This window comes from Mobula hypostoma, chromosome 3 (assembly GCF_963921235.1).
Source record: "Mobula hypostoma chromosome 3, sMobHyp1.1, whole genome shotgun sequence".
Taxonomy (NCBI): domain Eukaryota; kingdom Metazoa; phylum Chordata; class Chondrichthyes; order Myliobatiformes; family Myliobatidae; genus Mobula; species Mobula hypostoma.
The window spans coordinates 222,969,099-222,995,860 of record NC_086099.1 but is presented as its reverse complement, the minus strand read 5'-3'; the positions used below and the strand labels follow the sequence as shown (position 1 = coordinate 222,995,860).

The window sequence follows — 26,762 nt, the reverse complement described above, 5'->3', positions numbered from 1 at the left end:
GTGGCATCAGCCCGGACTTTCGGGCGAATGGTCCCGGGTTCGAATCCGGCCAGCTCCCTGCACGCTTCCCATCCGTTGTGGGTTGAACGTCGAGCTAGCAACTCGGCCTCGTAAAATCAGTCAAATGTTACGGAAACGGCAAAAAATGCCACCCACTGCGCCACAGGGCGTGAAAAGGAACAGCAACGATTTGCAGAAATAACAATTCAAGGACAGTTGGACAGGTTCAGCCTCTTCCCCTGTAAGGTCATTCCATATACTGTCCACTCACTGGATGAAAAATTGCCCCTCAGGTTCTCATTAAATCTCTCCCTCCCCAACTTAAACACTCAGTGGCCACTTTATTAGGTACAGGAGTGGAACATGGTGCAGCCATCCACTTCAAGGTTCGACTTCTACGTTCAGAAATGCTCTTCTTCACCGCTGTTGTTAACGGGTAACCATTTGAGTTACTGTTGCCTTCCTGTCTGCTTGAACCAGTCTGGCCATTTTCCTCTGACCTCTTATTACGTCTGCAGAATTAGCATTCACTGGGTATTCTGTGCTTTTCACACCGTGCTCTGTAAACCTGACTGTTTTGTGGAAATCCCAGGAAATCAGCAGTTTCTGAGATACTCAAACCACCCCATCTGGCACCAACAATCATGCCACGGTCAAAGTCACTTAGATCACATTTCTTCCCCATTTTGATGTTTGGTCTGAACAACAATTGAACCTCTTGACCACGTCTGCATGCTTTTATGCATTGAGTTGCTGCCACGTGATTGGCTGATTACATATTTGCATTAATGAGATGGTGTGCAGATGTATCTAACAATGTGGCTATTGAGTGCCCTCCAATTCTTGGTTCCCCAGCTCCGGGGAAAAGACAGTACATTCACTCTGTCTATGGCCCTCAGGACATTATCCACCACCGTTGAGTGGACCTTCCAAAGGTAACACCCATTGTGGGCCTCCATCACCCAGGGCATGCCCCCTTCTCATTGCTGCCATTAGACAGCAGGTACGAGAGCCTGAAGACGCACGGTCAATGATTCAGAAACAGTTTCTGCCCTCCACTATCGGATTTCTGAACAGTCTGTGAACTCACTATTTGCTCGCTTTTTGCACTCATTTATTTTCTTTATTCCTTGTTATAAATTATACAAATTTAAAAAATATCTTTACACAGTTCTGCTGCCGTAAAACAACAAATTTCCAGGCATATGTCAGTAATAATAGACCTGATTCTGAACTTGGTTCACCCCTAGTCACTTTATACCCCTCGACCGCGTCGCCCCTCCTCATTCCGTACCCCTCGACCGCGTCGCCCCTCCTCACTCCACACCCCTCGACCGCGTTGCCCCTCCTCACTCCACACCCCTCGACCGCGTCGCCCCTCCTCACTCCACACCCCTCGACCGCGTTGCCCCTCCTCACTCCACACCCCTCGACCGCGTCGCCCCTCCTCACTCCACACCCCTCGACCGCGTCGCCCTCCTCACTCCGTACCCCTCGACCGCGTCGCCCCTCCACACTCTGTACCCCTCCTCACTCCACACCCCTCGACCGCGTCACCCTCCTCACTCCACACCCCTCGACCGCGTCGCCCCTCCTCACTCCACACCCCTCGACCGCGTCGCCCCTCCTCACTCCACACCCCTCGACCGCGTCGCCCCTCCTCACTCCACACCCCTCGACCGCGTCGCCCCTCCTCACTCCACACCCCTCGACCGCGTCGCCCCTCCTCACTCCACACCCCTCGACCGCGTCGCCCCTCCTCACTCCACACCCCTCGACCGCGTCACCCTCCTCACTCCGTACCCCTCGACCGCGTCGCCCCTCCTCACTCCACACCCCTCGACCGCGTCGCCCCTCCTCACTCCACACCCCTCGACCGCGTCACCCTCCTCACTCCGTACCCCTCGACCGCGTCGCCCCTCCACACTCCGTACCCCTCCTCACTCCACACCCCTCGACCGCGTCACCCTCCTCACTCCGTACCCCTCGACCGCGTCGCCCCTCCTCACTCCACACCCCTCGACCGCGTCGCCCCTCCTCACTCCACACCCCTCGACCGCGTCGCCCCTCCTCACTCCACACCCCTCGACCGCGTCGCCCCTCCACACTCCACACCCCTCGACCGCGTCGCCCCTCCTCACTCCACACCCCTCGACCGCGTCGCCCCTCCTCACTCCACACCCCTCGACCGCGTCGCCCCTCCTCACTCCACACCCCTCGACCGCGTCGCCCCTCCTCACTCCACACCCCTCGACCGCGTCGCCCCTCCTCACTCCACACCCCTCGACCGCGTCGCCCCTCCACACTCCACACCCCTCGACCGCGTCGCCCCTCCTCACTCCACACCCCTCGACCGCGTCGCCCCTCCTCACTCCACACCCCTCGACCGCGTCGCCCCTCCTCACTCCACACCCCTCGACCGCGTCGCCCCTCCTCACTCCACACCCCTCGACCGCGTCGCCCCTCCTCACTCCACACCCCTCGACCGCGTCGCCCCTCCTCACTCCACACCCCTCGACCGCGTCGCCCCTCCTCACTCCACACCCCTCGACCGCGTCGCCCCTCCTCACTCCACACCCCTCGACCGCGTCGCCCCTCCTCACTCCACACCCCTCGACCGCGTCGCCCCTCCTCACTCCACACCCCTCGACCGCGTCGCCCCTCCTCACTCCACACCCCTCGACCGCGTCGCCCCTCCTCACTCCACACCCCTCGACCGCGTCGCCCCTCCTCACTCCACACCCCTCGACCGCGTCGCCCCTCCTCACTCCACACCCCTCGACCGCGTCGCCCCTCCTCACTCCACACCCCTCGACCGCGTCGCCCCTCCTCACTCCACACCCCTCGACCGCGTCGCCCCTCCTCACTCCACACCCCTCGACCGCGTCGCCCCTCCTCACTCCACACCCCTCGACCGCGTCGCCCCTCCTCACTCCACACCCCTCGACCGCGTCGCCCCTCCTCACTCCACACCCCTCGACCGCGTCACCCCTCCTCACTCCACACCCCTCGACCGCGTCGCCCCTCCACACTCCACACCCCTCGACCGCGTCACCCTCCTCACTCTGTACCCCTCGACCGCGTCGCCCCTCCTCACTCCACACCCCTCGACCGCGTCGCCCCTCCTCACTCCACACCCCTCGACGGCATCACCCCTCCTCACTCCACACCCCTCGATAGCGTCACCCCTTGTGACCTTACACACTCGATAGCATCACCTCGCGTGGCCTTACACGCTTGCTCATGTCACCCCTCGTGACCTTACACACTCGATAGCGTCACCCCTTGTGACCTTACACACTCGATAATGTCATCCCACATGGCCTTACACACTTGCTAATGTCACCCCTCGTGACCTTACACACTCTGTAACTTCACCCCTCATCAGTTTTTCCTCTCCGTCAGGTTGCTCCCCGCTTCTCCTGTGGTCCAATGAAGAGAGTGCTGAACCACGTTCGGAAAGTTAACTCACCTTGTAATCCTGCAGCTCCTGCACGGGGATTCCCAGACACCTCCACATCTGCAAGCTTTGTGCTTCTCACAGGGGCTGGCCCTGGACTCTCGCTCACTTACCTGGGCCCTGCTTTGTTTTCTTGCAGCCCGAGAGAGCCAGATGTGGGTGGACGGCGTAGAGAAAGGTGGGAGCCTGCGACACCAGGCCCTGGTGAATGGAGGGAGCCCTCCTCGCAACTGGCTGGGAGTCAATTCTGTCGTGCAGATTAACATGGACCAGGGACCTCCTGTGACTGGGGTCATCCGGTGGACAGGACAGCTGCCGGGGAAGTCCGGAGAGCAGGCCGGTGTGGAGCTGGTGAGTTTAGCACGGGGAGGGGAATCGCAGGGCTCACTGCACCCTCATGGAAGTTGTAATGGGTTTCATTACGTTGTGCAAGCATGAAGCAAGCTGCCAGTAGAAGTGGGAGACATTCAAAGGAAGTTTAAAATAAATTTATCATCAAACAACCCACGTCACTGTGCAAAAGTCTTGGGCAGACTAGATTTTTCAATGGTTTCAGATGGTTTGGCCTCCACAGAGCCCTGATCTCAACATCCGCAGTGCTGTCTGGGATTACCCGGAGAGACGGAAGCAAGTGAGAATCCGGAAGAACTGTGCCAAGTTCTCCAAGATGCTTGGAACAACCTACCAGTCGATTTTGTTTAAAACTGCACAACAGTGTAACTAAGAGAACTGATGCAGTTTTAAGGGCAAAGAGTGGTCACACCATAGAACCATAGAAACTACAGCACAGAAACAGGCCTTTTGGCCCTTCTTGGCTGTGCCGAACCATTTTCTGCCTAGTCCCACTGACCTGCACACGGACCATATCCCTCCATACACCTCCCATCCATGTATCTGTCCAATTTATTCTTAAATGTTAAAAAAGAACCCGCATTTACCACCTCCTCTGGCAGCTCATTCCATAGTCCCACCACTCTCTGGGTGAAGAAGCCCCCCCAATGTTCCCTTTGAACTTTTCCCCCCTCACCCTTAAGCCATGTCCTCTGGTTTTTTTCTCCCCTTGCCTCAGTGGAAAAAGCCTGCTTGCATTCACTCTATCTATACCCATCATAATTTTATATACCTCTATCAAATCTCCCCTCATTCTTCTACGCTCCAGGGAATAAAGTCCTAACCTATTCAACCTTTCTCTGTAACTGAGTTTCTCAAGTCCTGGCAACATCCTTGTAAACCTTCTCTGCACTCTTTCAACCTTATTAATATCCTTGCTGTAATTTGGTGACCAAAACTGAACACAATACTCCAGATTCGGCCTCACCAATGCCTTATACAACCTCATCATAACATTCCAGCTCTTATACTCAATACTTTTTCAAAACATCTTTTAAAAGTTTCTAATGTATCTGCCTCTACCAACACTCCAGGCAGCACATTCCACTGTGTAAAAATATTGCCCCTCATACCTCCTTTGAAATTACCCCCTCTCACCTTCTGGTATTGGACATTTCAATCCTGGGAAAAGGAAGTGTGTTTCTACTCTGTCTATGCCTCTCATAATCTTAGACCATAAGACATAGGAGCAGAATTTGGCCATTCAGCCCATCGAATGCGCTCTGCCATTCCATCATGGCTGATCCCAGATCCCACTGAACCCCAGACACCCGCCTTCTGGCCATATCCTTTGATGCCCAGACCAATCAGGAAACTATCAACTTCTGCATTAGGCACACCCACTGACTTGGGCTCCACCGCAGTCTATGGCAGACCATTTCACAGATTCACTACCATTTGGCTACAAATTGCTCCTTACCTCTGTTCTAAAAGGCCACCTCTCAATTTTGAGGCTGTGCCCTCTATTTCTGGATACCCCCACAAGAGGAAACATCCTCTCCAAATCTATCCTATCTCGTCCTTTCAACATTCAGTAGGTTTCAATTAGATCCCCACGTTCTTCTAAATTCCAGTGAGTACAGGCCCAAAGCTGCCAAACACTCCTCATATGTTAACCCCTTCATTCCTGGAATCATCTTCGTGAACCTCCTCTGGACTCACTCCAATGACAACACATCCTTTCTGAGATATATAACCATATAACAATTACAGCACAGAAACAGGTTATCTCAGCCCTTCTAGTCTGTGCTGAACTCTTACTCTCACCTAGTCCCACCGACCTGCATTCAGCCCATAACCCTCCATTCCTTTCCTGTCCATATAGCTATCCAATTTAACTTTAAATGACAATATCGAACCTGCTTCTACCACTTCTGCTGGAAGCTCGTTCCACTCTCATGGCTACCACTCTCTGAGTAAAGAAGTTTCCCCTCGTGTTACCCCTAAACTTTTGCCCCCTAACTCTCAACTCATTTCCTCTTGTGTGAATCTTCCCTACTCTCAATGGAAAAACCCTATCCACGTCAACTCTATCGATCCCCCTCATAATTTTAAATACCTCTATCAAGACCCAACTTGTTCAATCTTTCTCTGTAACTTAGGTGCTGAAACCCAGGCAACATTCTAGTAAATCTTCTCTGTACTCCCTCTATTTGTTGACATCTTTCCTATAATTCGGTGACCAGAACTGTACACAATACTCCAAATTTGGCCTTACCAATGCCTTGTACAATTTTAACATTACATCCTAACTCCTATACTCAATGCTCTGATTTATAAAGGCCAGCATACCAAAAGCTTTCTTCACCACCCTATCCACATGAGATTCTCCCCTCAGAGAACTATGCACCATTATTCCTAGATCCCTCTGTTCTGCTGCATTCTTCAATACCCTACCATTTACCTTGTATATCCTATTTTGATTAGTCCTATCAAAATGTAGCCCCTACATTTATCAGCATTAAACTCCATCTGCCATCTTTCAGCCCACTCTTCTAACTGGCCTAAATCTCTCTGCAAGTTTGAAAACCTGTCTACAACTCCACCTATCTTAGAATCATCTGCATACTTACTCTTCCAATTTACCACCCCATCATCCAGATTATTAATGTATGTGACAAACAACATTGGACCCAGTACAGATCCCTGAGGCACACCACTAGTCACCAGCCTCCAATCTAACAAACATTTATCCACCACCACTCTCTGGTGTCTCCCATCCAGCCACTGCTGAATCCATTTTAATACTTCAATATTAATACCTAATGATTGAACCTTCCTAACTACCCTTCCGTGTGGAACCTTGTCAAAGGCCTTACTGAAGTCCATATAGACAACATCCACTGCTTTACCCTCATCAACTTTCCTAGTAACCTCTTCAAAAAATTCAATAAGATTTGTCAAACATGACTTTCCACGCACAAATCCATGTTGACTGTTCCTAATCAGACCCTGTCTATCCAGATGATTATATATACCATCTCTAAGAATACTTTCCATCAATTTACCCACCACTGGCATTAAACTCACAGGCCGAAAATTGCTAGGTTTACTCTTAGAACCCTTTTTAAACAATGGAACCACATGAACAATACGCCAATCCTCCGGCACCATCCCTGTTTCTAATGACATTTGAAATATTTCTGTCAGAGCCCCTGCTATTTCTATACTAACTTCCCTCAAGGTCCTAGGGAATATCCTGTCAGGACCCGGAGACTTATCCACTTTTATATTCCTTAAAGCGCCAGTACTTCCTCTTCTTTAATCTTCATATCTTCCATAACTTCCCTACCTGTTTCCGTTACCTTACGCAATTCAATATTTATCACTTCTCTAACTTCCGCTAGGCCCCACCTCCCCCTCGTACCCCATCTGTTACTCTTTTTTATGCACACATTCTTTCTCTCACTCTCCTTTTTCTCCCTCTGTCCCTCTGAATATACCTCTTGCCCATCCTCTGGGTCACCCCCCCCCCCGTCTTTCTTCCCGGACCTCCTGTCCCATGATCCTCTCGTATCCCCTTTTGCCTACCACCTGTCCAGCTTTTGGCTCCATCCCTCCCCCTCCTGTCTTCTCCTATCATTTTGTATCTCCCCCTCCCCCTCCAGCTTTCAAATCCCTTACTCACTCTTCCTTCAGTTAGTCCTGACGAAGGGTCTCGGCCTGAAACGTCGACTGCGCCTCTTCCTATAGATGCTGCCTGGCCTGCTGCGTTCACCAGCAACTTTGATGTGTGTTGCTTCAATATTTTTCTCCTCAGTGAATACCGAAGAAAAGAAGTTGTTCAATATTTCTTTTGGTGCCACACATAGCTGTCCACTCTGATTCTCTAAGGGACCAATTTTATCCCTCACTATCCTTTTACTATCAATATAACTGTAGAAACCCTTTGGATTTATTTTCACCTTACTTGCCAAAGCAACCTCGTATCTTCTTTTAGCTTTTCTAATTTCTTTCTTAAGATTCTTTTTCCATTCTTTCTATTCCTCGAGCACCTCATTTACTCCATGCTGCCTATATTTATTGTAGATATCTCTCTTTTTCCGAACTAAGTTTCCAATATCCCTTGAAAACCATGGCTCTCTCAAACTTTTAACCTTTCCTTTCAACCTAACAGGAACATAAAGATTCTGTACCCTCAAAATTTCACCTTTAAATGACCTCCATTTCTGTATTACATCCTTCCCATGAAACAAATTGTCCCAATCCACTCCTTCTAAATCCTTTCACATCTCCTCAAAGTTAGCCTTTCTCCAATCAAAAATCTCAACCCTGGGTCCAGACCTATCCTTCTCCATAATTATATTGAAACTAATGGCATTGTGATCACTGGACCCAAAGTGCTCCCCAACACATACCTCCATCACCTGATTCAACACTGCCCCTTCTCTAGTTGGTACCTTTATGTATTGCTGCAAAAAACTATCCTGCACACATTTTACAAACTCCAAACCATGCAGTGCTTTTACAGTATGGGCTTCCCAGTCTATGTGTGGAAAATTAAAATCTCCCACAATCACAACCTTGTGCTTACTACTAATATCTGCTATCTCCTTACAAATTTGCTCCTCCAATTCTTGCTCCCCATTTGGTGGTCTATAATACACCCCTATAAGTGTTACTACACCTTTCCCATTTCTCAATTCCACCCAAATAGCCTCCCTAGACGAGCCCTCTAATCTATCCTGCCAGAGCACCGCTGTAATATTTTCTCTGACAAGCAATGCCACACCTCCCCCTCTTGTCCCTCCAATTCTATCACACCTGAAGCAATTAAATCCAGGAATATTTAGTTGCCAATCACACCCCTCCTGTAACCATGTTTCACTAATAGCTACCACATCATACTTCCAGGTATCAATCCATGCTTTAAGCTCATCCAGCTTTCTTATAATGCTCCTAGCATTAAAATAAATGCATTTAAGAAATTTTCCACCTCTTTCTCTCTGTTTACCACTCACGGTGCAAACAACTTTACTATTTTCTTTTTCTTCCTTCTCCCCTACATCTGTTCCTACACGCTGGTTCCCCTCTCCCGTTGTATCTAGTTTAAATCCACTGGAGCCTCTCTAGCAAACCTACCTGCAAGAATATTTGTCCCCCTCCAGTTCAGGGTAAACTGTCCCACCAGAACAGGTCCCACCTTCCCTGGAAAACTGCCCAATTATCTATAAATCTGAAGCCCTCCCTCCTGCACCATGTCTTCAGCCACGTGTTGATCTGCGCTATCTTACTATTTCTAAACCCGCCTGCATGTGGCACTGGTAGCAATCCTGAGATTGCTATCCTGGAGGTCCTGTCCTTTAACTTGGCACCTAACTCCCTAAACTCACCTTTCAGGACTTCCTCACTCTTCCTACCCACGTCATTGGTCCCTACATGGACCACGACATCCGGCTGCTCACTCTCCCTCTTGAGAATACCGAGAACTCGATCCGAGATATCGCAGACCTAGGAACCAGGAAGGCAACATACCATCCGGGATTCTCGATCTCTTCCACAGAACCTTTTATCTGTCCCCCTAACTATCGAATCCCCTTTCACTACTGCTCTCCTCTTTTCCCTCCTTCCTTTCTGAGCTGAGGGTCCTGTCTCGGTGCCAGAGATGCAACCACTGCAACTTGTCCCTGGTAGGTTGTCCCCATCAACAATTTTGGGGCCCAAAACTGTTGACAATTCTCCAAGTGCAGCCTGACTAGTGTCTTATTAGCCTGATTAGCTTTATCTCCTTGCTTTTATATTCTATTCCCCTTGAAATAAATGCCAACATTGCATTTGCCTTCTTTACCAAAGACTCAACCTGTAAATTAACCTTCTGGGAGTCTTGCACGAGAACTCCGAAGTCCCTCTGCACCTCTGATGTTTGAATTTTCTCTCCATGTAGATAATAGTCTGCACTATTCCTAGGAAGAGGTACAGTCGACGTTTCAGGCCGAGACCCTTCATCAGTTAGTCCTGACAAAGGGTCTCGGCCTGAAACGTCGACTGCACCTCTTCCTAGAGATGCTGCCTGGCCTGCTGCGTTCACCAGCAACTTTGATGTGTGTTGCTTGAATTTCCAGCATCTGCAGAATTCCTGTAGTCTGCACTATTGTTTCTTTTACCAAAATGCATTATCATACATGCCCTAACACTGTATTTCATCCAAGTCCTGCTGCATTACATTTCCTCCTCAACATTACCTACTCCTCCACCTATCTTAGTATCATCTGCAAACTTTGCCACAAAGCCATTAATTCCACTATCTAAATCACTGACTAACAATGCGAAAGTACTGGTCCCAATGCTGAACCCTGAGGAACACCACTAGTCACTGACAGCCGACCAGAAAAGGCCCCTTTTATTCCCACTCGCTGCCTCCTGCCTGTCAGACATTCCTCTATCCATGCTAATGTCTTTCCTGTAAAGTCACAGGATTTTATCTTGTTAAGCAGCCTTATCAAATGCCTTCTGAAAATCTAAGTAAATGACATTTACTGCCTCTCCTTTGTCCACGCTGCTTGTTACTTCCTTGAAGAACTTTAACAGATTTGTCAGGCAAGATTTCCCTTTACAGAAACCATGCTGAACTTGACTTATTTTATTATTAGTCTCCAAGTACCCCAAAACCTCATCCTTAATAATAGACTCCAACACTTTGCCAACCATTGAGGTTAAGCTAACTGGCCTATCATTTCCTTTCTTTTGTCTTCCTCCCTTCTTAAAGAGTGGAGTGACATTTGCAATCTTCCAGTCCTTCGGGACCACGCCAGAATCAAGTGATTCTTGAAAGATCATGACTAATGCATCTGTTGTCTCTTCAGCAACCTCTCACAGGACTCTGGGATGTAGTCCATCTGGTCCAGGGGAGTTATCCACCTTAAAACCTTTGAGCTCCCTTAGTATTTTTCCTTTGTAATAGCAATGGCGCTTACTCCTGCTCCCTGACACTCACGGACCTCTGGCACACTGCTAGTGTCTTCCACAGTGAAGACAGATGCAAAGTACACACTAAGTTCAATCTGCCATTTCTTTGTCCCCAATTACTACCTCACCAGCATCATTTTCCAGTGGTCCAATATGAACTCTCAACTCTCTTTTACTCTTTATATAATTGAAAAAACTTTTATTATCCTGCTTTATATTATTGGCCAGTCTGTCCTTATAGTTCATCTTTTCCCTTCTTATAGCTTTTTTAGTTGCCTTTTGTTGGATTTTAAAAGCTTCCCAATCATCCACTCTCTTTTGCTACCTTATACGCCCTTTCCTTGGCTTTTATGCAGTCCTTAACTTTCCTTGTCAGCCACGGTTGCTTTCCCCTGCCATTTGAGAACTTCTTCCTCTGTAGTCGGGAAAATGCTTGAAGCTGTCATTAAGGAAGAAATAGTGAAACATTTAGAAAGGAGTGGTTCCATTAGACAGACGCAGCATGGATTCAGAAAGGGCAGGTCCTGTTTGACAAACTTACTGGAGTTCTTTGAGGACATAATGTGCAGTGGATTGAGGGGAACAGGTGGATGTCGTATACTTGGATTTCCAGAAGGCACTATGGTCATGTTCAGTTGTTCTTTGTTGCTTTTTAAAGTTTTCCCAATCCTCCAGTCTCCCACTACTCTTTGCGACTTTGTACACGAGATTTTAATTTGATACTGTCTTTTATTTACTTAGTTATCAAAGGCTGGCTCTCCCCACACTCACTGTCCTTACTTTTGACTGGAATATACTTTTGTTGAGCACTGTGAAAAACCTCTTTGAATGTATTCCTCTGTTCCTCAACTGCCCTACCAAATAGCCTGTGCTCCCAATCCACATTAGCCAACTCCTCCCTCATCCTGTCGTAGTCTTCCTTATTCAAGCATAATACACTAGTTTTAGATCTAACTATTTCATCCTCCATCTGTATGTGAGATTCAATCATACTATGACCACTCTTTCCAAGAGGACCCCTGACTACAAGATCGTTAATCTTACCTGTCTCATTGCACAGGACTAGATCAAAGGTGGTATTTTCCCTTGTAGGTTCACTAACATGCTGCTCAAGAAAGCCGTCACGGATGCATTCTATGAAGTCCTCCTCAAGACTTCCTTGACCAACCTGATTCACCCAGTCTATGTGGAAGTTAAAATCCCCCATGACAACTGCCCTGCCGTTCTTACAAGCCTCAGTTATTTCCTGGTTAATCGCCTCTGCCACTGCATTATTTTTATTAGGTGGCCTATAGACAACACCCACCAATGGTTTTTTCCCTTTACTATTCTTAATCTCTACCCAGATGGACTCAATATTCTGCTCTGTAGATCTTATATCGTCTCTCATAATCGCCCTGATCTCATCTCTAATCAAGAGTGCCACCCCACCTCCTCTGCCTTCCTGCCTATCTTTCCGTACTACCTGATACCCTTGGATATTTAATTTCCAATCATCTCCACCTTGCAACCAGGTTTCTGTAATGGCCACCAAATCATATGCCTTGGTACTGATCTGTGTCACAAGTTCACTAACCTTGTTTCTAATACTACGGCCATTTAGATAAAGTGCTCTTATACTCATTGTCCTTTTAGAATCTAGTGACCTATGCGATTTTTGCTTTTTACTTTCATGCACTCTACTCTAATTGTTTTCTTCACTAACTCAAGCTTTGGTCTCTGCCTCACTTCCCTCTTCTTTTCCGTGTGGGTTCCCATCCCCCTGCCATATTAGTTTAAAGCTTCCCCAACAGCACTAGCAAGCAATCTCCCTAGGACATTGATCCCGGCCCTGCCCAGATGTAGACTGTCCAGACGGTACTGGTCCCACCTCCCCCAGAAGCGGTTCCAATGCCCCAAGAATCTGAAACCCTCCCTCCTGCACCACCGCTCAAACCACATATTCATTCTAGCTATCCTGCTATTCCAACTCTGGCTAGCACGTGGCACCGGTAATAATCCTGAGATTACCTTTGAAGTCCTACTCTTTAATTTGTCTCCTAGCTCCCTAAATTCAGCTTGTAGGACCTCATCCCTCTTTCTTCCTATATTGTTAGTACCACGACAGCTGGCTGCTCACCCTCCCCTTTCAGAATGCCCCGCAGCCTCTCCGAGACATCTCTGACCCTTGCACCGGGAGGCAACACACCATACAGGAGTCCCATTTGTGGCCACAGAAGCTCCTCTCTATTCCCCTTCCCATGGAATGCCCTCCCACACAGCTCCGCCACTCTTTTTCTTGCCCTCTTGCGCAGCAGAGCCACCCACGGTGCCATGATCCTGGCTACTGCTGCCTTCACCTGATGAGCCACCTCCCCCAACAGACTCCTCTCACGTACCCACACAGTATTCGACATGCTCCTCACATGTACCCACATGGTACTCCACATGGTCTTCACGTACCCACACGGTACTCCACACGGTCCTCACGTCCTCACACGGTACTCCACACGGTCCTCACGTCCTCACACAGTACACCACACGGTCCTCACATACTCCACACGGTACTCCAGACGGTCCTCACGTCCTCACACAGTACACCACACGGTCCTCACGTACCCACACGGTACTCCACACGGTCCTCACATACTCCACACGGTCCTCACATACTCCACACGGTCCTCACATACTCCACACGGTACACCACACGGTCCTCACGTACCCACACGGTACTCCACACGGTCCTCACGTACTCCACACGGTCCTCACGTACCCACACGGTACACCACACGGTCCTCACGTACCCACACAGTCCTCACGTACCCACACGGTCCTCACGTACCCACACGGTACTCCGCACGGTCCTCACGTACCCACACGGTACACCGCACGGTCCTCACGTACCCACACGGTACTCCGCACGGTCCTCACGTACCCACACGGTACACCGCACGGTCCTCATGTACCCACACGGTACTCCGCACGGTCCTCACGTACCCACACGGTACACCGCACGGTCCTCACGTACCCACACGGTACACCACACAGTCCTCACGTACCCACACGGTACTCCACAGCATCTTGGTTCTCTGCAGTGTTCTCCGAGCTGAGGTGAGGGAGGGGGAGGAGGTGTGTGATCACTGGAGGGTGACCTGATCTTGTATGTCCCCGTGCAGGATGAGGACAAAGGGCTGACTGATGGCACCTGGAAGGGGAAACGGTACTTTGAGTGTGGACCCAAGAGGGGATTGTTCGTCCACTTGACCTCCTGCCATCCTGATGCCAGGTTCCAGTCTCTGGCCATAACCCGGGACAATTTGCAAGACACCGATCGAACTAGTAAGACTCTGCTACTTCTCCTGGCGGGCTGTTGGGGCGGGGGGAGAGTGGCGCTGTGTGGGTCGGAGGTGAAGGACAAAGCCAAGGTGGTCAAGAGAGCCGGGAGTGATAGGGGAGTGGTGGGGAGCGGGTGGGGTGGGGTGGTCACGAGGAGGATGTGACATCTGATCGACCCTGGGAGGGCATGGAGGGATTGGGCTCTGGTCAAGAACCATGTCTGGAAAACAAAGGACCCTCCTGGGAGTCGGTGGAGGTTCCCAGCAGCTTCCGGAGTCAATTCTTGTGAGCCTCGACGGGAATGTTGTGGTTGGTGATCTGCCTGCATCCCCCTTCGGTAAAGGATTTGGGTCAAAGTGCTGCAGGGGAGAGGGCAGGGAGGGGAGAGAGAGAGGTCGGGAGTTTGTGGAGTGGGGGAGAGGTTAGAGAAGGGGAAGGGAGGGGGTTTTTGAGGTGAGATGGAAGGGGAGGGGAGGAGGTTGGAGTGAAGGGGAGAGTGACGGAGGGTCACTGCTATGGGGAGGGGAGATGGAGGGGGACAAGGAGAGCATCAGGAAGGGGACAATGGGGAGGGGGAGAAATGGACGAAAGGGGTTGTGAAGATGAGTCGGGTAGGAGAGATGGAGAAGGGGTGAGTTTGGGAAGAGGGTTAGAGGTCAGGTCAGGGAGAGGAGTGAGGTGTGCAGGCAGAAAGGGGTGGGTGTTTGGAGGGTTTAGTACTATTTGATGTACCCAGTCCCTGCCCTCACACCGAACTGCTCCCTTTCCTTCCCAGCCGGCAGCCGGGAGAGTTACGTGGTCTCCGAGGACATCCCTCCGCCAAGGAGCGAGGACGCTGTGAAGATCTTCCGGGGGAGAATGTGTGGGATCCAAGGCCACTGCAATTCCTGCTACATGGACTCGGCCCTCTTCAGGCACGGACCCATAACCACCTGTGGGAGTGAGACCCGCAGGCCTTAATCCGGGGCTGCGCTGAGCTGCTGCTGTCAGATACCCAGTGGGGGTTGAATCAGCCACTCTTTGCCTTGGGGCCCCAGGGTTCCTTGGCTGGAGGTGGGATGGCTCCTAGTGTTCTTGGCTATATGGCTAGGCTGCGGCCTACCAAGATTGGGCCTAGGACTGGAAGTTATCCAAGGAGAAGAGGCACAGGCCTGTACTCGCTGGAGTTTAAAAGTATGGGGGGTGGGGTAGTCTCATTGAAAGCTATTAAATATTGAAAGGCCTAGTTAGTGTGGACATGCAGAAGGTATCTCCAGGAGTGGAACAGTCTAGGAGCAGGGGCACAGCCTCAGAATACTAGCACGTCCCTATGGAACAGAGATGAGGAACCCAGTGGGTGGTGATTCTGTGGAATTCATTCCCACAGCTGGCTGTGGAGGCCAAGTCAATGGCATAGTAAATGGCCTAGTTCTATTTCTATGTCTTATGGTCTAAGAAATCCATTTATCCCTGTGGGATTGCAGTTTCCCACTGGAAAATCAGATACAGTTTGATGCAAATAGGCAGTCTCCAGAAATCTGTCTGGATTAAGGCCCCAGCAGAAAGCGCTGGGCACTTCTTCTTGCCTAGGTGGATGTGAACAGGCTTGTTCAGGCTCCAACATCCCAGGACAACCCCCCTCCGTCCCCCCCAGCCCCTGAGCCTACCCTGGAATGTGCAACACACTGGTTAGCGGGACAGACCTGGGTCGCTCGCTACAGGTTGGCCAGAATCACAATCAGTTTATTATCTCGGACTTGTGTCATGAAATTCAGGGGTTTTTTTTGGCAATAAAAGAGAAATGAATGTGCAAAAGAGGAATAGTGAGGTGGTGTTCATGGATCATTCGAAAATCTGATGGTGCAGGGGGAGAAACTGCTCCTGAAACATTGAGAGTGTGTTCAGGATCCTGTACCCCCTCCCCACTGAGAAGAGGGCATGTCCTGTACAGTAAGGGTCAGGTCCTCAGTGACAGCTGCTGCCTTATTGAAACTCTGCCTATTGATGGTGGGGCCGGTTGTGACGGTTTATTCGCCCTGTACGTGGGGTGACAGCGTTGTGACGGTTTATTCCCCTGTACGTGGGGTGACGGCTGACGGCGTTGTGACGGTTTATTCCCCCTGTACGTGGGGTGACGGCGTTGTGACGGTTTATTCCTCTGTACGTGGGGTGACGGCTGACGGCGTTGTGACGGTTTATTCCCCCTGTACGTGGGGTGACGGCGTTGTGACGGTTTATTCGCCCTGTACGTGGGGTGACAGCGTTGTGACAGTTTATTCCCCTGTACGTGGGGTGACGGCGTTGTGACGGTTTATTCCCCCGTGCGTGGGGTGACGGCGTTGTGACGGTTTATTCCCTCCATACGTGGGGTGACGGCGTTGTGACGGTTTATTCCCCCCGTACGTGGGGTGACGGCGTTGTGGCGGTTTATTCCCCCGTACGTGGGGTGACGACGTTGTGACGGTTTATTCGCCCTGTACGTGGGGTGACAGCGTTGTGACGGTTTATTCCCCTGTACGTGGGGTGACGGCTGACGGCGTTGTGACGGTTTATTCCCCCTGTACGTGGGGTGACGGCGTTGTGACGGTTTATTCCTCTGTACGTGGGGTGACGGCTGACGGTGTTGTGACGGTTTATTCCCCCTGTACGTGGGGTGACGGCGTTGTGACGGTTTATTCGCCCTGTACGTGGGGTGACAGCGTTGTGACAGTTTATTCCCCTGTACGTGGGGTGACGGCGTTGTGACGGTTTATTCCCCCGTGCGTGGGGTGACGGCGTTGTGGCGGTTTATTCCCCCGTACGTGGGGTGACGACGTTGTGACGGTTTATTCGCCCTGTACGTGGGGTGACAGCGTTGTGACGGTTTATTCCCCTGTACGTGGGGTGACGGCTGACGGCGTTGTGACGGTTTATTCCCCCTGTACGTGGGGTGACGGCGTTGTGACGGTTTATTCCTCTGTACGTGGGGTGACGGCTGACGGCGTTGTGACGGTTTATTCCCCCTGTACGTGGGGTGACGGCGTTGTGACGGTTTATTCGCCCTGTACGTGGGGTGACAGCGTTGTGACAGTTTATTCCCCTGTACGTGGGGTGACGGCGTTGTGACGGTTTATTCCCACGTGCGTGGGGTGACGGCGTTGTGCCGGTTTATTCCCTCCATACGTGGGGTGACGGCGTTGTGACGGTTTATTCCCCCGTACGTGGGGTGATGGCGTTGTGACGGTTTATTCCCCCGTACGTGGGGTGACGGCGTTGTGACAGTTTATTCCCCTGTACGTGGGGTGACGGCGTTGTGACAGTTTATTCCCCCGTACGTGGGGTGACGGCGTTGTGACGGTTTATTCCCCCGTGCATGGGGTGACGGCGTTGTGACGGTTTATTCCCTCCATACGTGGGGTGACGGCGTTGTGACGGTTTATTCCCCCCGTACGTGGGGTGACGTGTTGTGGCGGTTTATTCCCCCGTACGTGGGGTGACGGTGTTGTGACGGTTTATTCGCCCTGTACGTGGGGTGACAGCGTTGTGATGGTTTATTCCCCTGTACGTGGGGTGACGGCTGACGGCGTTGTGACGGTTTATTCCCCCTGTACGTGGGGTGACGGCGTTGTGACGGTTTATTCCTCTGTACGTGGGGTGACGGCTGACGGCGTTGTGACGGTTTATTCCCCCTGTACGTGGGGTGACAGCGTTGTGACGGTTTATTCGCCCTGTACGTGGGGTGACAGCGTTGTGACAGTTTATTCCCCTGTACGTGGGGTGACGGCGTTGTGACGGTTTATTCCCCCGTGCGTGGGGTGACGGCGTTGTGACGGTTTATTCCCTCCATACGTGGGGTGACGGCGTTGTGACGGTTTATTCCCCCCCGTACGTGGGGTGACGGCGTTGTGGCGGTTTATTCCCCCGTACGTGGGGTGACGACGTTGTGACGGTTTATTCGCCCTGTACGTGGGGTGACAGCGTTGTGACGGTTTATTCCCCTGTACGTGGGGTGACGGCTGACGGCGTTGTGACGGTTTATTCCCCCTGTACGTGGGGTGACGGCATTGTGACGGTTTATTCCTCTGTACGTGGGGTGACGGCTGACGGCGTTGTGACGGTTTATTCCCCCTGTACGTGGGGTGACGGCGTTGTGACGGTTTATTCGCCCTGTACGTGGGGTGACAGCGTTGTGACAGTTTATTCCCCTGTACGTGGGGTGACGGCGTTGTGACGGTTTATTCCCCCGTGCGTGGGGTGATGGCGTTGTGCCGGTTTATTCCCTCCATACGTGGGGTGACGGCGTTGTAACGGTTTATTTCCCCCGTACGTGGGGTGACGGCGTTGTGACGGTTTATTCCCCCGTACGTGGGGTGACGGCGTTGTGACAGTTTATTCCCCTGTACGTGGGGTGATGGCGTTGTGACAGTTTATTCCCCCGTACGTGGGGTGACGGCGTTGTGACGGTTTATTCCCCCGTGCATGGGGTGACGGCGTTGTGACGGTTTATTCCCTCCATACGTGGGGTGACGGCGTTGTGACGGTTTATTCCCCCCGTACGTGGGGTGACGGCGTTGTGGCGGTTTATTCCCCCGTACGTGGGGTGACGGCGTTGTGACGGTTTATTCGCCCTGTACGTGGGGTGACAGCGTTGTGACGGTTTATTCCCCTGTACGTGGGGTGACGGCTGACGGCGTTGTGACGGTTTATTCCCCCGTACGTGGGGTGACGGCGTTGTGACGGTTTATTCCTCTGTACGTGGGGTGACGGCTGACGGCGTTGTGACGGTTTATTCCCCCTGTACGTGGGGTGACAGCGTTGTGATGGTTTATTCGCCCTGTACGTGGGGTGACGGCGTTGTGACAGTTTATTCCCCTGTACGTGGGGTGACGGCGTTGTGGCGGTTTATTCCCCCGTACGTGGGGTGACGACATTGTGACGGTTTATTCGCCCTGTACGTGGGGTGACAGCGTTGTGACGGTTTATTCCCCTGTACGTGGGGTGACGGCTGACGGCGTTGTGACGGTTTATTCCCCCGTAAGTGGGGTGACGGCGTTGTGACGGTTTATTCCTCTGTACGTGGGGTGACGGCTGACGGCGTTGTGACGGTTTATTCCCCCTGTACGTGGGGTGACAGCGTTGTGATGGTTTATTCGCCCTGTACGTGGGGTGACGGCGTTGTGACAGTTTATTCCCCTGTACGTGGGGTGACGGCGTTGTGACAGTTTATTCCCCCGTGCGTGGGGTGACGGCGTTGTGACGGTTTATTCCCTCCATACGTGGGGTGACGGCGTTGTGACGGTTTATTCCCCCCGTATGTGGGGTGACGGCGTTGTGACGGTTTATTCCCCCGTACGTGGGGTGACGGCGTTGTGACAGTTTATTCCCCCGTACGTGGGGTGACGGCGTTGTGACGGTTTATTCCCCCGTGCATGGGGTGACGGCGTTGTGACGGTTTATTCCCTCCATACGTGGGGTGACGGCGTTGTGACGGTTTATTCCCCCCGTACGTGGGGTGACGTGTTGTGGCGGTTTATTCCCCCGTACGTGGGGTGACGGTGTTGTGACGGTTTATTCGCCCTGTACGTGGGGTGACAGCGTTGTGATGGTTTATTCCCCTGTACGTGGGGTGACGGCTGACGGCGTTGTGACGGTTTATTCCCCCTGTACGTGGGGTGACGGCGTTGTGACGGTTTATTCCTCTGTACGTGGGGTGACGGCTGACGGCGTTGTGACGGTTTATTCCCCCTGTACGTGGGGTGACAGCGTTGTGACGGTTTATTCGCCCTGAACGTGGGGGGACAGCGTTGTGACAGTTTATTCCCCTGTACGTGGGGTGACGGCGTTGTGACGGTTTATTCCCCCGTGCGTGGGGTGACGGCGTTGTGACGGTTTATTCCCTCCATACGTGGGGTGACGGCGTTGTGACGGTTTATTCGCCCTGTACGTGGGGTGACAGCGTTGTGACGGTTTATTCCCCTGTACGTGGGGTGACGGCTGACGGCGTTGTGACGGTTTATTCCCCCTGTACGTGGGGTGACGGCATTGTGACGGTTTATTCCTCTGTACGTGGGGTGACGGCTGACGGCGTTGTGACGGTTTATTCCCCCTGTACGTGGGGTGACGGCGTTGTGACGGTTTATTCGCCCTGTACGTGGGGTGACAGCGTTGTGACAGTTTATTCCCCTGTACGTGGGGTGACGGCGTTGTGACGGTTTATTCCCCCGTGCGTGGGGTGATGGCGTTGTGCCGGTTTATTCCCTCCATACGTGGGGTGACGGCGTTGTAACGGTTTATTTCCCCCGTACGTGGGGTGACGGCGTTGTGACGGTTTATTCCCCCGTACGTGGGGTGACGGCGTTGTGACAGTTTATTCCCCTGTACGTGGGGTGATGGCGTTGTGACAGTTTATTCCCCCGTACGTGGGGTGACGGCGTTGTGACGGTTTATTCCCCCGTGCATGGGGTGACGGCGTTGTGACGGTTTATTCCCTCCATACGTGGGGTGACGGCGTTGTGACGGTTTATTCCCCCCGTACGTGGGGTGACGGCGTTGTGGCGGTTTATTCCCCCGTACGTGGGGTGACGGCGTTGTGACGGTTTATTCGCCCTGTACGTGGGGTGACAGCGTTGTGACGGTTTATTCCCCTGTACGTGGGGTGACGGCTGACGGCGTTGTGACGGTTTATTCCCCCGTACGTGGGGTGACGGCGTTGTGACGGTTTATTCCCCTGTACGTGGGGTGACGGCTGACGGCGTTGTGACGGTTTATTCCCCCGTAAGTGGGGTGACGGCGTTGTGACGGTTTATTCCTCTGTACGTGGGGTGACGGCTGACGGCGTTGTGACGGTTTATTCCCCCTGTACGTGGGGTGACAGCGTTGTGATGGTTTATTCGCCCTGTACGTGGGGTGACGGCGTTGTGACAGTTTATTCCCCTGTACGTGGGGTGACGGCGTTGTGACAGTTTATTCCCCCGTGCGTGGGGTGACGGCGTTGTGACGGTTTATTCCCTCCATACGTGGGGTGACGGCGTTGTGACGGTTTATTCCCCCCGTATGTGGGGTGACGGCGTTGTGACGGTTTATTCCCCCGTACGTGGGGTGACGGTTTATTCGCCCTGTACGTGGGGTGACAGCGTTGTGACGGTTTATTCCCCTGTACGTGGGGTGACGGCTGACGGCGTTGTGACGGTTTATTCCTCTGTACGTGGGGTGACGGCTGACGGCGTTGTGACGGTTTATTCCCCCTGTACGTGGGGTGACAGCGTTGTGAGGGTTTATTCCCCCTGTACGTGGGGTGACGGCATTGTGACGGTTTATTCGCCCTGTACGTGGGGTGACAGCGTTGTGTCGGTTTATTCTCCTGTACGTGGGGTGACGGCTGACGGCGTTGTGACGGTTTATTCCCCCTGTACGTGGGGTGACGGCTGATGGCGTTGTGACGGTTTATTCCCCCTGTACGTGGGGTGACAGCGTTGTGATGGTTTATTCGCCCTGTACGTGGGGTGACGGCGTTGTGACAGTTTATTCCCCTGTACGTGGGGTGACGGCGTTGTGACGGTTTATTCCCCTGTACGTGGGGTGACGGCTGACGGCGTTGTGACGGTTTATTCCCCCTGTACGTGGGGTGACGGCTGATGGCGTTGTGACGGTTTATTCCCCCTGTACGTGGGGTGACGGCGTTGTGACGGTTTATTCCCCCCGTACGTGGGGTGACGGCGTTGTGGCGGTTTATTCCCCCGTACGTGGGGTGACGGCGTTGTGACGGTTTATTCGCCCTGTACGTGGGGTGACGGCGTTGTGACGGTTTATTCCTCTGTACGTGGGGTGACGGCTGACGGCGTTGTGACGGTTTATTCCCCCGTACGTGGGGTGACGGCGTTGTGACGGTTTATTCCCCCGTACGTGGGGTGACGGCGTTGTGACGGTTTATTCCCCCTGTACGTGGGGTGACGGCGTTGTGACGGTTTATTCCCCTGTACGTGGGGTGACGGCGTTGTGACGGTTTATTCCCCCTGTACGTGGGGTGACGGCGTTGTGACGGTTTATTCCTCTGTACGTGGGGTGACGGCTGACGGCGTTGTGACGGTTTATTCCCCCTGTACGTGGGGTGACGGCGTTGTGACGGTTTATTCGCCCTGTACGTGGGGTGACGGCTGACGGCGTTGTGACGGTTTATTCGCCCTGTACGTGTGACAGTTTATTCCCCTGTACGTGGGGTGACGGCGTTGTGGCGGTTTATTCCCCCGTACGTGGGGTGACGACATTGTGACGGTTTATTCGCCCTGTACGTGGGGTGACAGCGTTGTGACGGTTTATTCCCCTGTACGTGGGGTGACGGCTGACGGCGTTGTGACGGTTTATTCCCCCGTAAGTGGGGTGACGGCGTTGTGACGGTTTATTCCTCTGTACGTGGGGTGACGGCTGACGGCGTTGTGACGGTTTATTCCCCCTGTACGTGGGGTGACAGCGTTGTGATGGTTTATTCGCCCTGTACGTGGGGTGACGGCGTTGTGACAGTTTATTCCCCTGTACGTGGGGTGACGGCGTTGTGACGGTTTATTCCCCCGTGCGTGGGGTGACGGCGTTGTGACGGTTTATTCCCCCGTACGTGGGGTGACGGTTTATTCGCCCTGTACGTGGGGTGACAGCGTTGTGACGGTTTATTCCCCTGTACGTGGGGTGACGGCTGACGGCGTTGTGACGGTTTATTCCTCTGTACGTGGGGTGACGGCTGACGGCGTTGTGACGGTTTATTCCCCCTGTACGTGGGGTGACAGCGTTGTGACGGTTTATTCCCCTGTACGTGGGGTGACGGCATTGTGACGGTTTATTCCCCTGTACGTGGGGTGACAGCGTTGTGTCGGTTTATTCCCCTGTACGTGGGGTGACGGCTGACGGCGTTGTGATGGTTTATTCCCCCTGTACGTGGGGTGACGGCTGATGGCGTTGTGACGGTTTATTCCCCCTGTACGTGGGGTGACGGCGTTGTGACGGTTTATTCCCCTGTACGTGGGGTGACGGCGTTGTGACGGTTTATTCCCTGTACGTGGGGTGACGGCGTTGTGACGGTTTATTCCCCTGTACGTGGGGTGACGGTGTTGTGACGGTGTATTCCCCCCGTACGTGGGATGACGGCGTTGTGACGGTTTATTCCTCTGTACGTGGGGTGACGGCTGACGGCGTTGTGACGGTTTATTCCCCCTGTACGTGGGGTGACAGCGTTGTGATGGTTTATTCGCCCTGTACGTGGGGTGACGGCGTTGTGACAGTTTATTCCCCTGTACGTGGGGTGACGGCGTTGTGACAGTTTATTCCCCCGTGCGTGGGGTGACGGCGTTGTGACGGTTTATTCCCTCCATACGTGGGGTGACGGCGTTGTGACGGTTTATTCCCCCCGTATGTGGGGTGACGGCGTTGTGACGGTTTATTCCCCCGTACGTGGGGTGACGGTTTATTCGCCCTGTACGTGGGGTGACAGCGTTGTGACGGTTTATTCCCCTGTACGTGGGGTGACGGCTGACGGCGTTGTGACGGTTTATTCCTCTGTACGTGGGGTGACGGCTGACGGCGTTGTGACGGTTTATTCCCCCTGTACGTGGGGTGACAGCGTTGTGACGGTTTATTCCCCTGTACGTGGGGTGACGGCATTGTGACGGTTTATTCCCCTGTACGTGGGGTGACAGCGTTGTGTCGGTTTATTCCCCTGTACGTGGGGTGACGGCTGACGGCGTTGTGACGGTTTATTCCCCCTGTACGTGGGGTGACGGCTGATGGCGTTGTGACGGTTTATTCCCCCTGTACGTGGGGTGACGGCGTTGTGACGGTTTATTCCCTGTACGTGGGGTGACGGCGTTTTGACGGTTTATTCCCCTGTACGTGGGGTGACGGTGTTGTGACGGTGTATTCCCCCCATACGTGGGATGACGGCTTTGTGACGGTTTATTCCCTGTACGTGGGGTGACGGCGTTGTGACGGTTTATTCCCCCCGTACGTGGGGTGACAGCGTTGTGACAGTTTATTCCCCCCGTACGTGGGGTGACGGCGTTGTGACGGTTTATTCCCCTGTACGTGGGGTGACAGCGTTGTGACGGTTTATTCGCCCTGTACGTGGGGTGACAGCGTTGTGACGGTTTATTCCCCTGTACGTGGGGTGACGGCTGACGGCGTTGTGATGGTTTATTCCCCCTGTACGTGGGGTGACAGCGTTGTGACGGTTTATTCCCCTGTATCTGGGGGGACGGCGTTGTGACGGTTTATTCCCCCTTACCTGGGGTGACGGCGTTGTGACGGTTTATTCCCCCGTACGTGGGGTGACGGCGTTGTGACGGTTTATTCCCCCCGTACGTGGGGTGACAGCGTTGTGACGGTTTATTCCCCCTGTACGTGGGGCGACAGCGTTGTGACAGTTTATTCCCCCCATACGTGGGGTGACGGCGTTGTGACGGTTTATTCCCCTGTACGTGGGGTGACAGCGTTGTGACGGTTTATTCGCCCTGTACGTGGGGTGACAGCGTTGTGACGGTTTATTCCCCTGTACGTGGGGTGACGGCTGACGGCGTTGTGATGGTTTATTCCCCCTGTACGTGGGGTGACAGCGTTGTGACGGTTTATTCCCCTGTACCTGGGGGGACGGCGTTGTGACGGTTTATTCCCCCTTACCTGGGGTGACGGCGTTGTGACGGTTTATTCCCCCGTACGTGGGGTGACGGCGTTGTGAAGGTTTATTCCCCCTGTACGTGGAGTGACAGCGTTGTGATGGTTTATTCCCCTGTACGTGGGGTGACAGCGTTGTGATGGTTTATTCCCCTGTACGTGGGGTGACAGCGTTGTGAAGGTTTATTCCCCCTGTACGTGGGGTGACAGCGTTGTGACGGTTTATTCCCCTGTACGTGGGGTGACAGCGTTGTGACGGTTTATTCCCCCGTACGTGGGGTGACGGCGTTGTGAAGGTTTATTCCCCTGTACGTGGGGTGACAGCGTTGTGATGGTTTATTCCCCTGTACGTGGGGTGACGGCGTTGTGAAGGTTTATTCCCCCTGTACGTGGGGTGACAGCGTTGTGACGGTTTATTCCCCTGTACGTGGGGTGACAGCATTGTGACGGTTTATTCCCCCGTACGTGGGGTGACGGCGTTGTGAAGGTTTATTCCCCCTGTACGTGGGGTGACAGCGTTGTGACGGTTTATTCCCCTGTACGTGGGGTGACAGCGTTGTGACGGTTTATTCCCCTGTACGTGGGGTGACGGCTGACGGCGTTGTGACGGTTTATTCCCCCTGTACGTGGGGTGACGGCGTTGTGACTGTTTATTCCTCTGTACGTGGGGTGACGGCTGACGGCGTTGTGACGGTTTATTCCCCCTGTACGTGGGGTGACGGCGTTGTGACGGTTTATTCCCCTGTACGTGGGGTGACGGCTGACGGCGTTGTGACGGTTTATTCTCCCTGTACGTGGAGTGACGGCGTTGTGACGGTTTATTCGCCCTGTACGTGGGGTGACAGCGTTGTGACGGTTTATTCCCCTGTACATGGGGTGACGGCTGACGGCGTTGTGACGGTTTATTCCCCCTGTATGTGGGGTGACAGCGTTGTGACGGTTTATTCCCCTGTACGTGGGGTGACAGCGTTGTGACGGTTTATTCCCCTGTACGTGGGGTGACGGCTGACGGCGTTGTGACGGTTTATTCCCCCTGTACGTGGGGTGACGGCGTTGTGACTGTTTATTCCTCTGTACGTGGGGTGACGGCTGACGGCGTTGTGACGGTTTATTCCCCCTGTACGTGGGGTGACGGCGTTGTGACGGTTTATTCCCCTGTACGTGGGGTGACGGCTGACGGCGTTGTGACGGTTTATTCTCCCTGTACGTGGAGTGACGGCGTTGTGACGGTTTATTCGCCCTGTACGTGGGGTGACAGCGTTGTGACGGTTTATTCCCCTGTACATGGGGTGACGGCTGACGGCGTTGTGACGGTTTATTCCCCCTGTATGTGGGGTGACAGCGTTGTGATGGTTTATTCCCCTGTACGTGGGGTGACAGCGTTGTGTCGCGGTTGGCATTGCCCGGGGTTCAAATCCCACCGCTGTCTGTAAGGAGTTTGTCCGTCCTCCCTGTGAGTATGTGTACGGGTCAGTAGGTCAGTTGGTCACATGGGTATCATTGGGTTCGATGGGCTGAAGGGCCTGTTGGCAGGCTGTATCGCTGAAATCTGTAGATGTTACCTGTCCGCTATGCCGTGTGTGTTGCTTAGGTTTCCCAGCTGCTACAGAGTCCTTTCATGTGTCTACAACCCTCTGAGGCGTCCCGGCCAGGGGGGATTGTGGGGTGGGGGTAAGGAGGGATGGGTTCGCACCCACGGGTGGATGAGTGACGTGTTGCCGTTCCCCTACGCAGCCTCTTCTCCTGCTCCATGGTGCTGGACTCTCTGCTGTACAAGAGCACAACCCACCACAACGCCCACATCCAGCAGATCCTCCGCGAGGAGATCGTCAATCCTCTCCGCAGGTCCGTACTGAAGGGCTGGGAGGGCAGTGGCTGTTGGGTGGAGGAGGGTGAGATTGAGGGGGGGGCAGTCAGGGGGTTAGAGGGGTGGTGGACGGGTTATCCCAGGGAGATGTTTCCAGGGGTGCATTATCCCAGGAGGGGGTGGTATGAGCTGGCAACTGACCTCAGTGGGGAAGGGGGTTTCGACAGGGAGCACCAACTGCCCCTCCCACGTCCTCATGGGGCACCTCAGTGG

At 53.2% G+C, this 26,762-nt stretch overlaps 1 protein-coding gene across 1 annotated transcript in view; it reads left to right on the top strand.

Moving 5' to 3' along the window:
• cyldl (cylindromatosis (turban tumor syndrome), like) overlaps window positions 1-26,762 on the top strand; it is a 63,980-nt gene that overhangs the window by 14,626 nt on the left and 22,592 nt on the right. Inside the window, exons 5-8 of the mRNA XM_063044583.1 lie at window positions 3,600-3,811; window positions 13,912-14,074; window positions 14,847-14,985; window positions 26,417-26,527. Of these exons, the coding sequence (XP_062900653.1) occupies window positions 3,600-3,811; window positions 13,912-14,074; window positions 14,847-14,985; window positions 26,417-26,527 (625 nt within the window). The remainder of the gene's footprint in view (window positions 1-3,599; window positions 3,812-13,911; window positions 14,075-14,846; window positions 14,986-26,416; window positions 26,528-26,762) is intronic.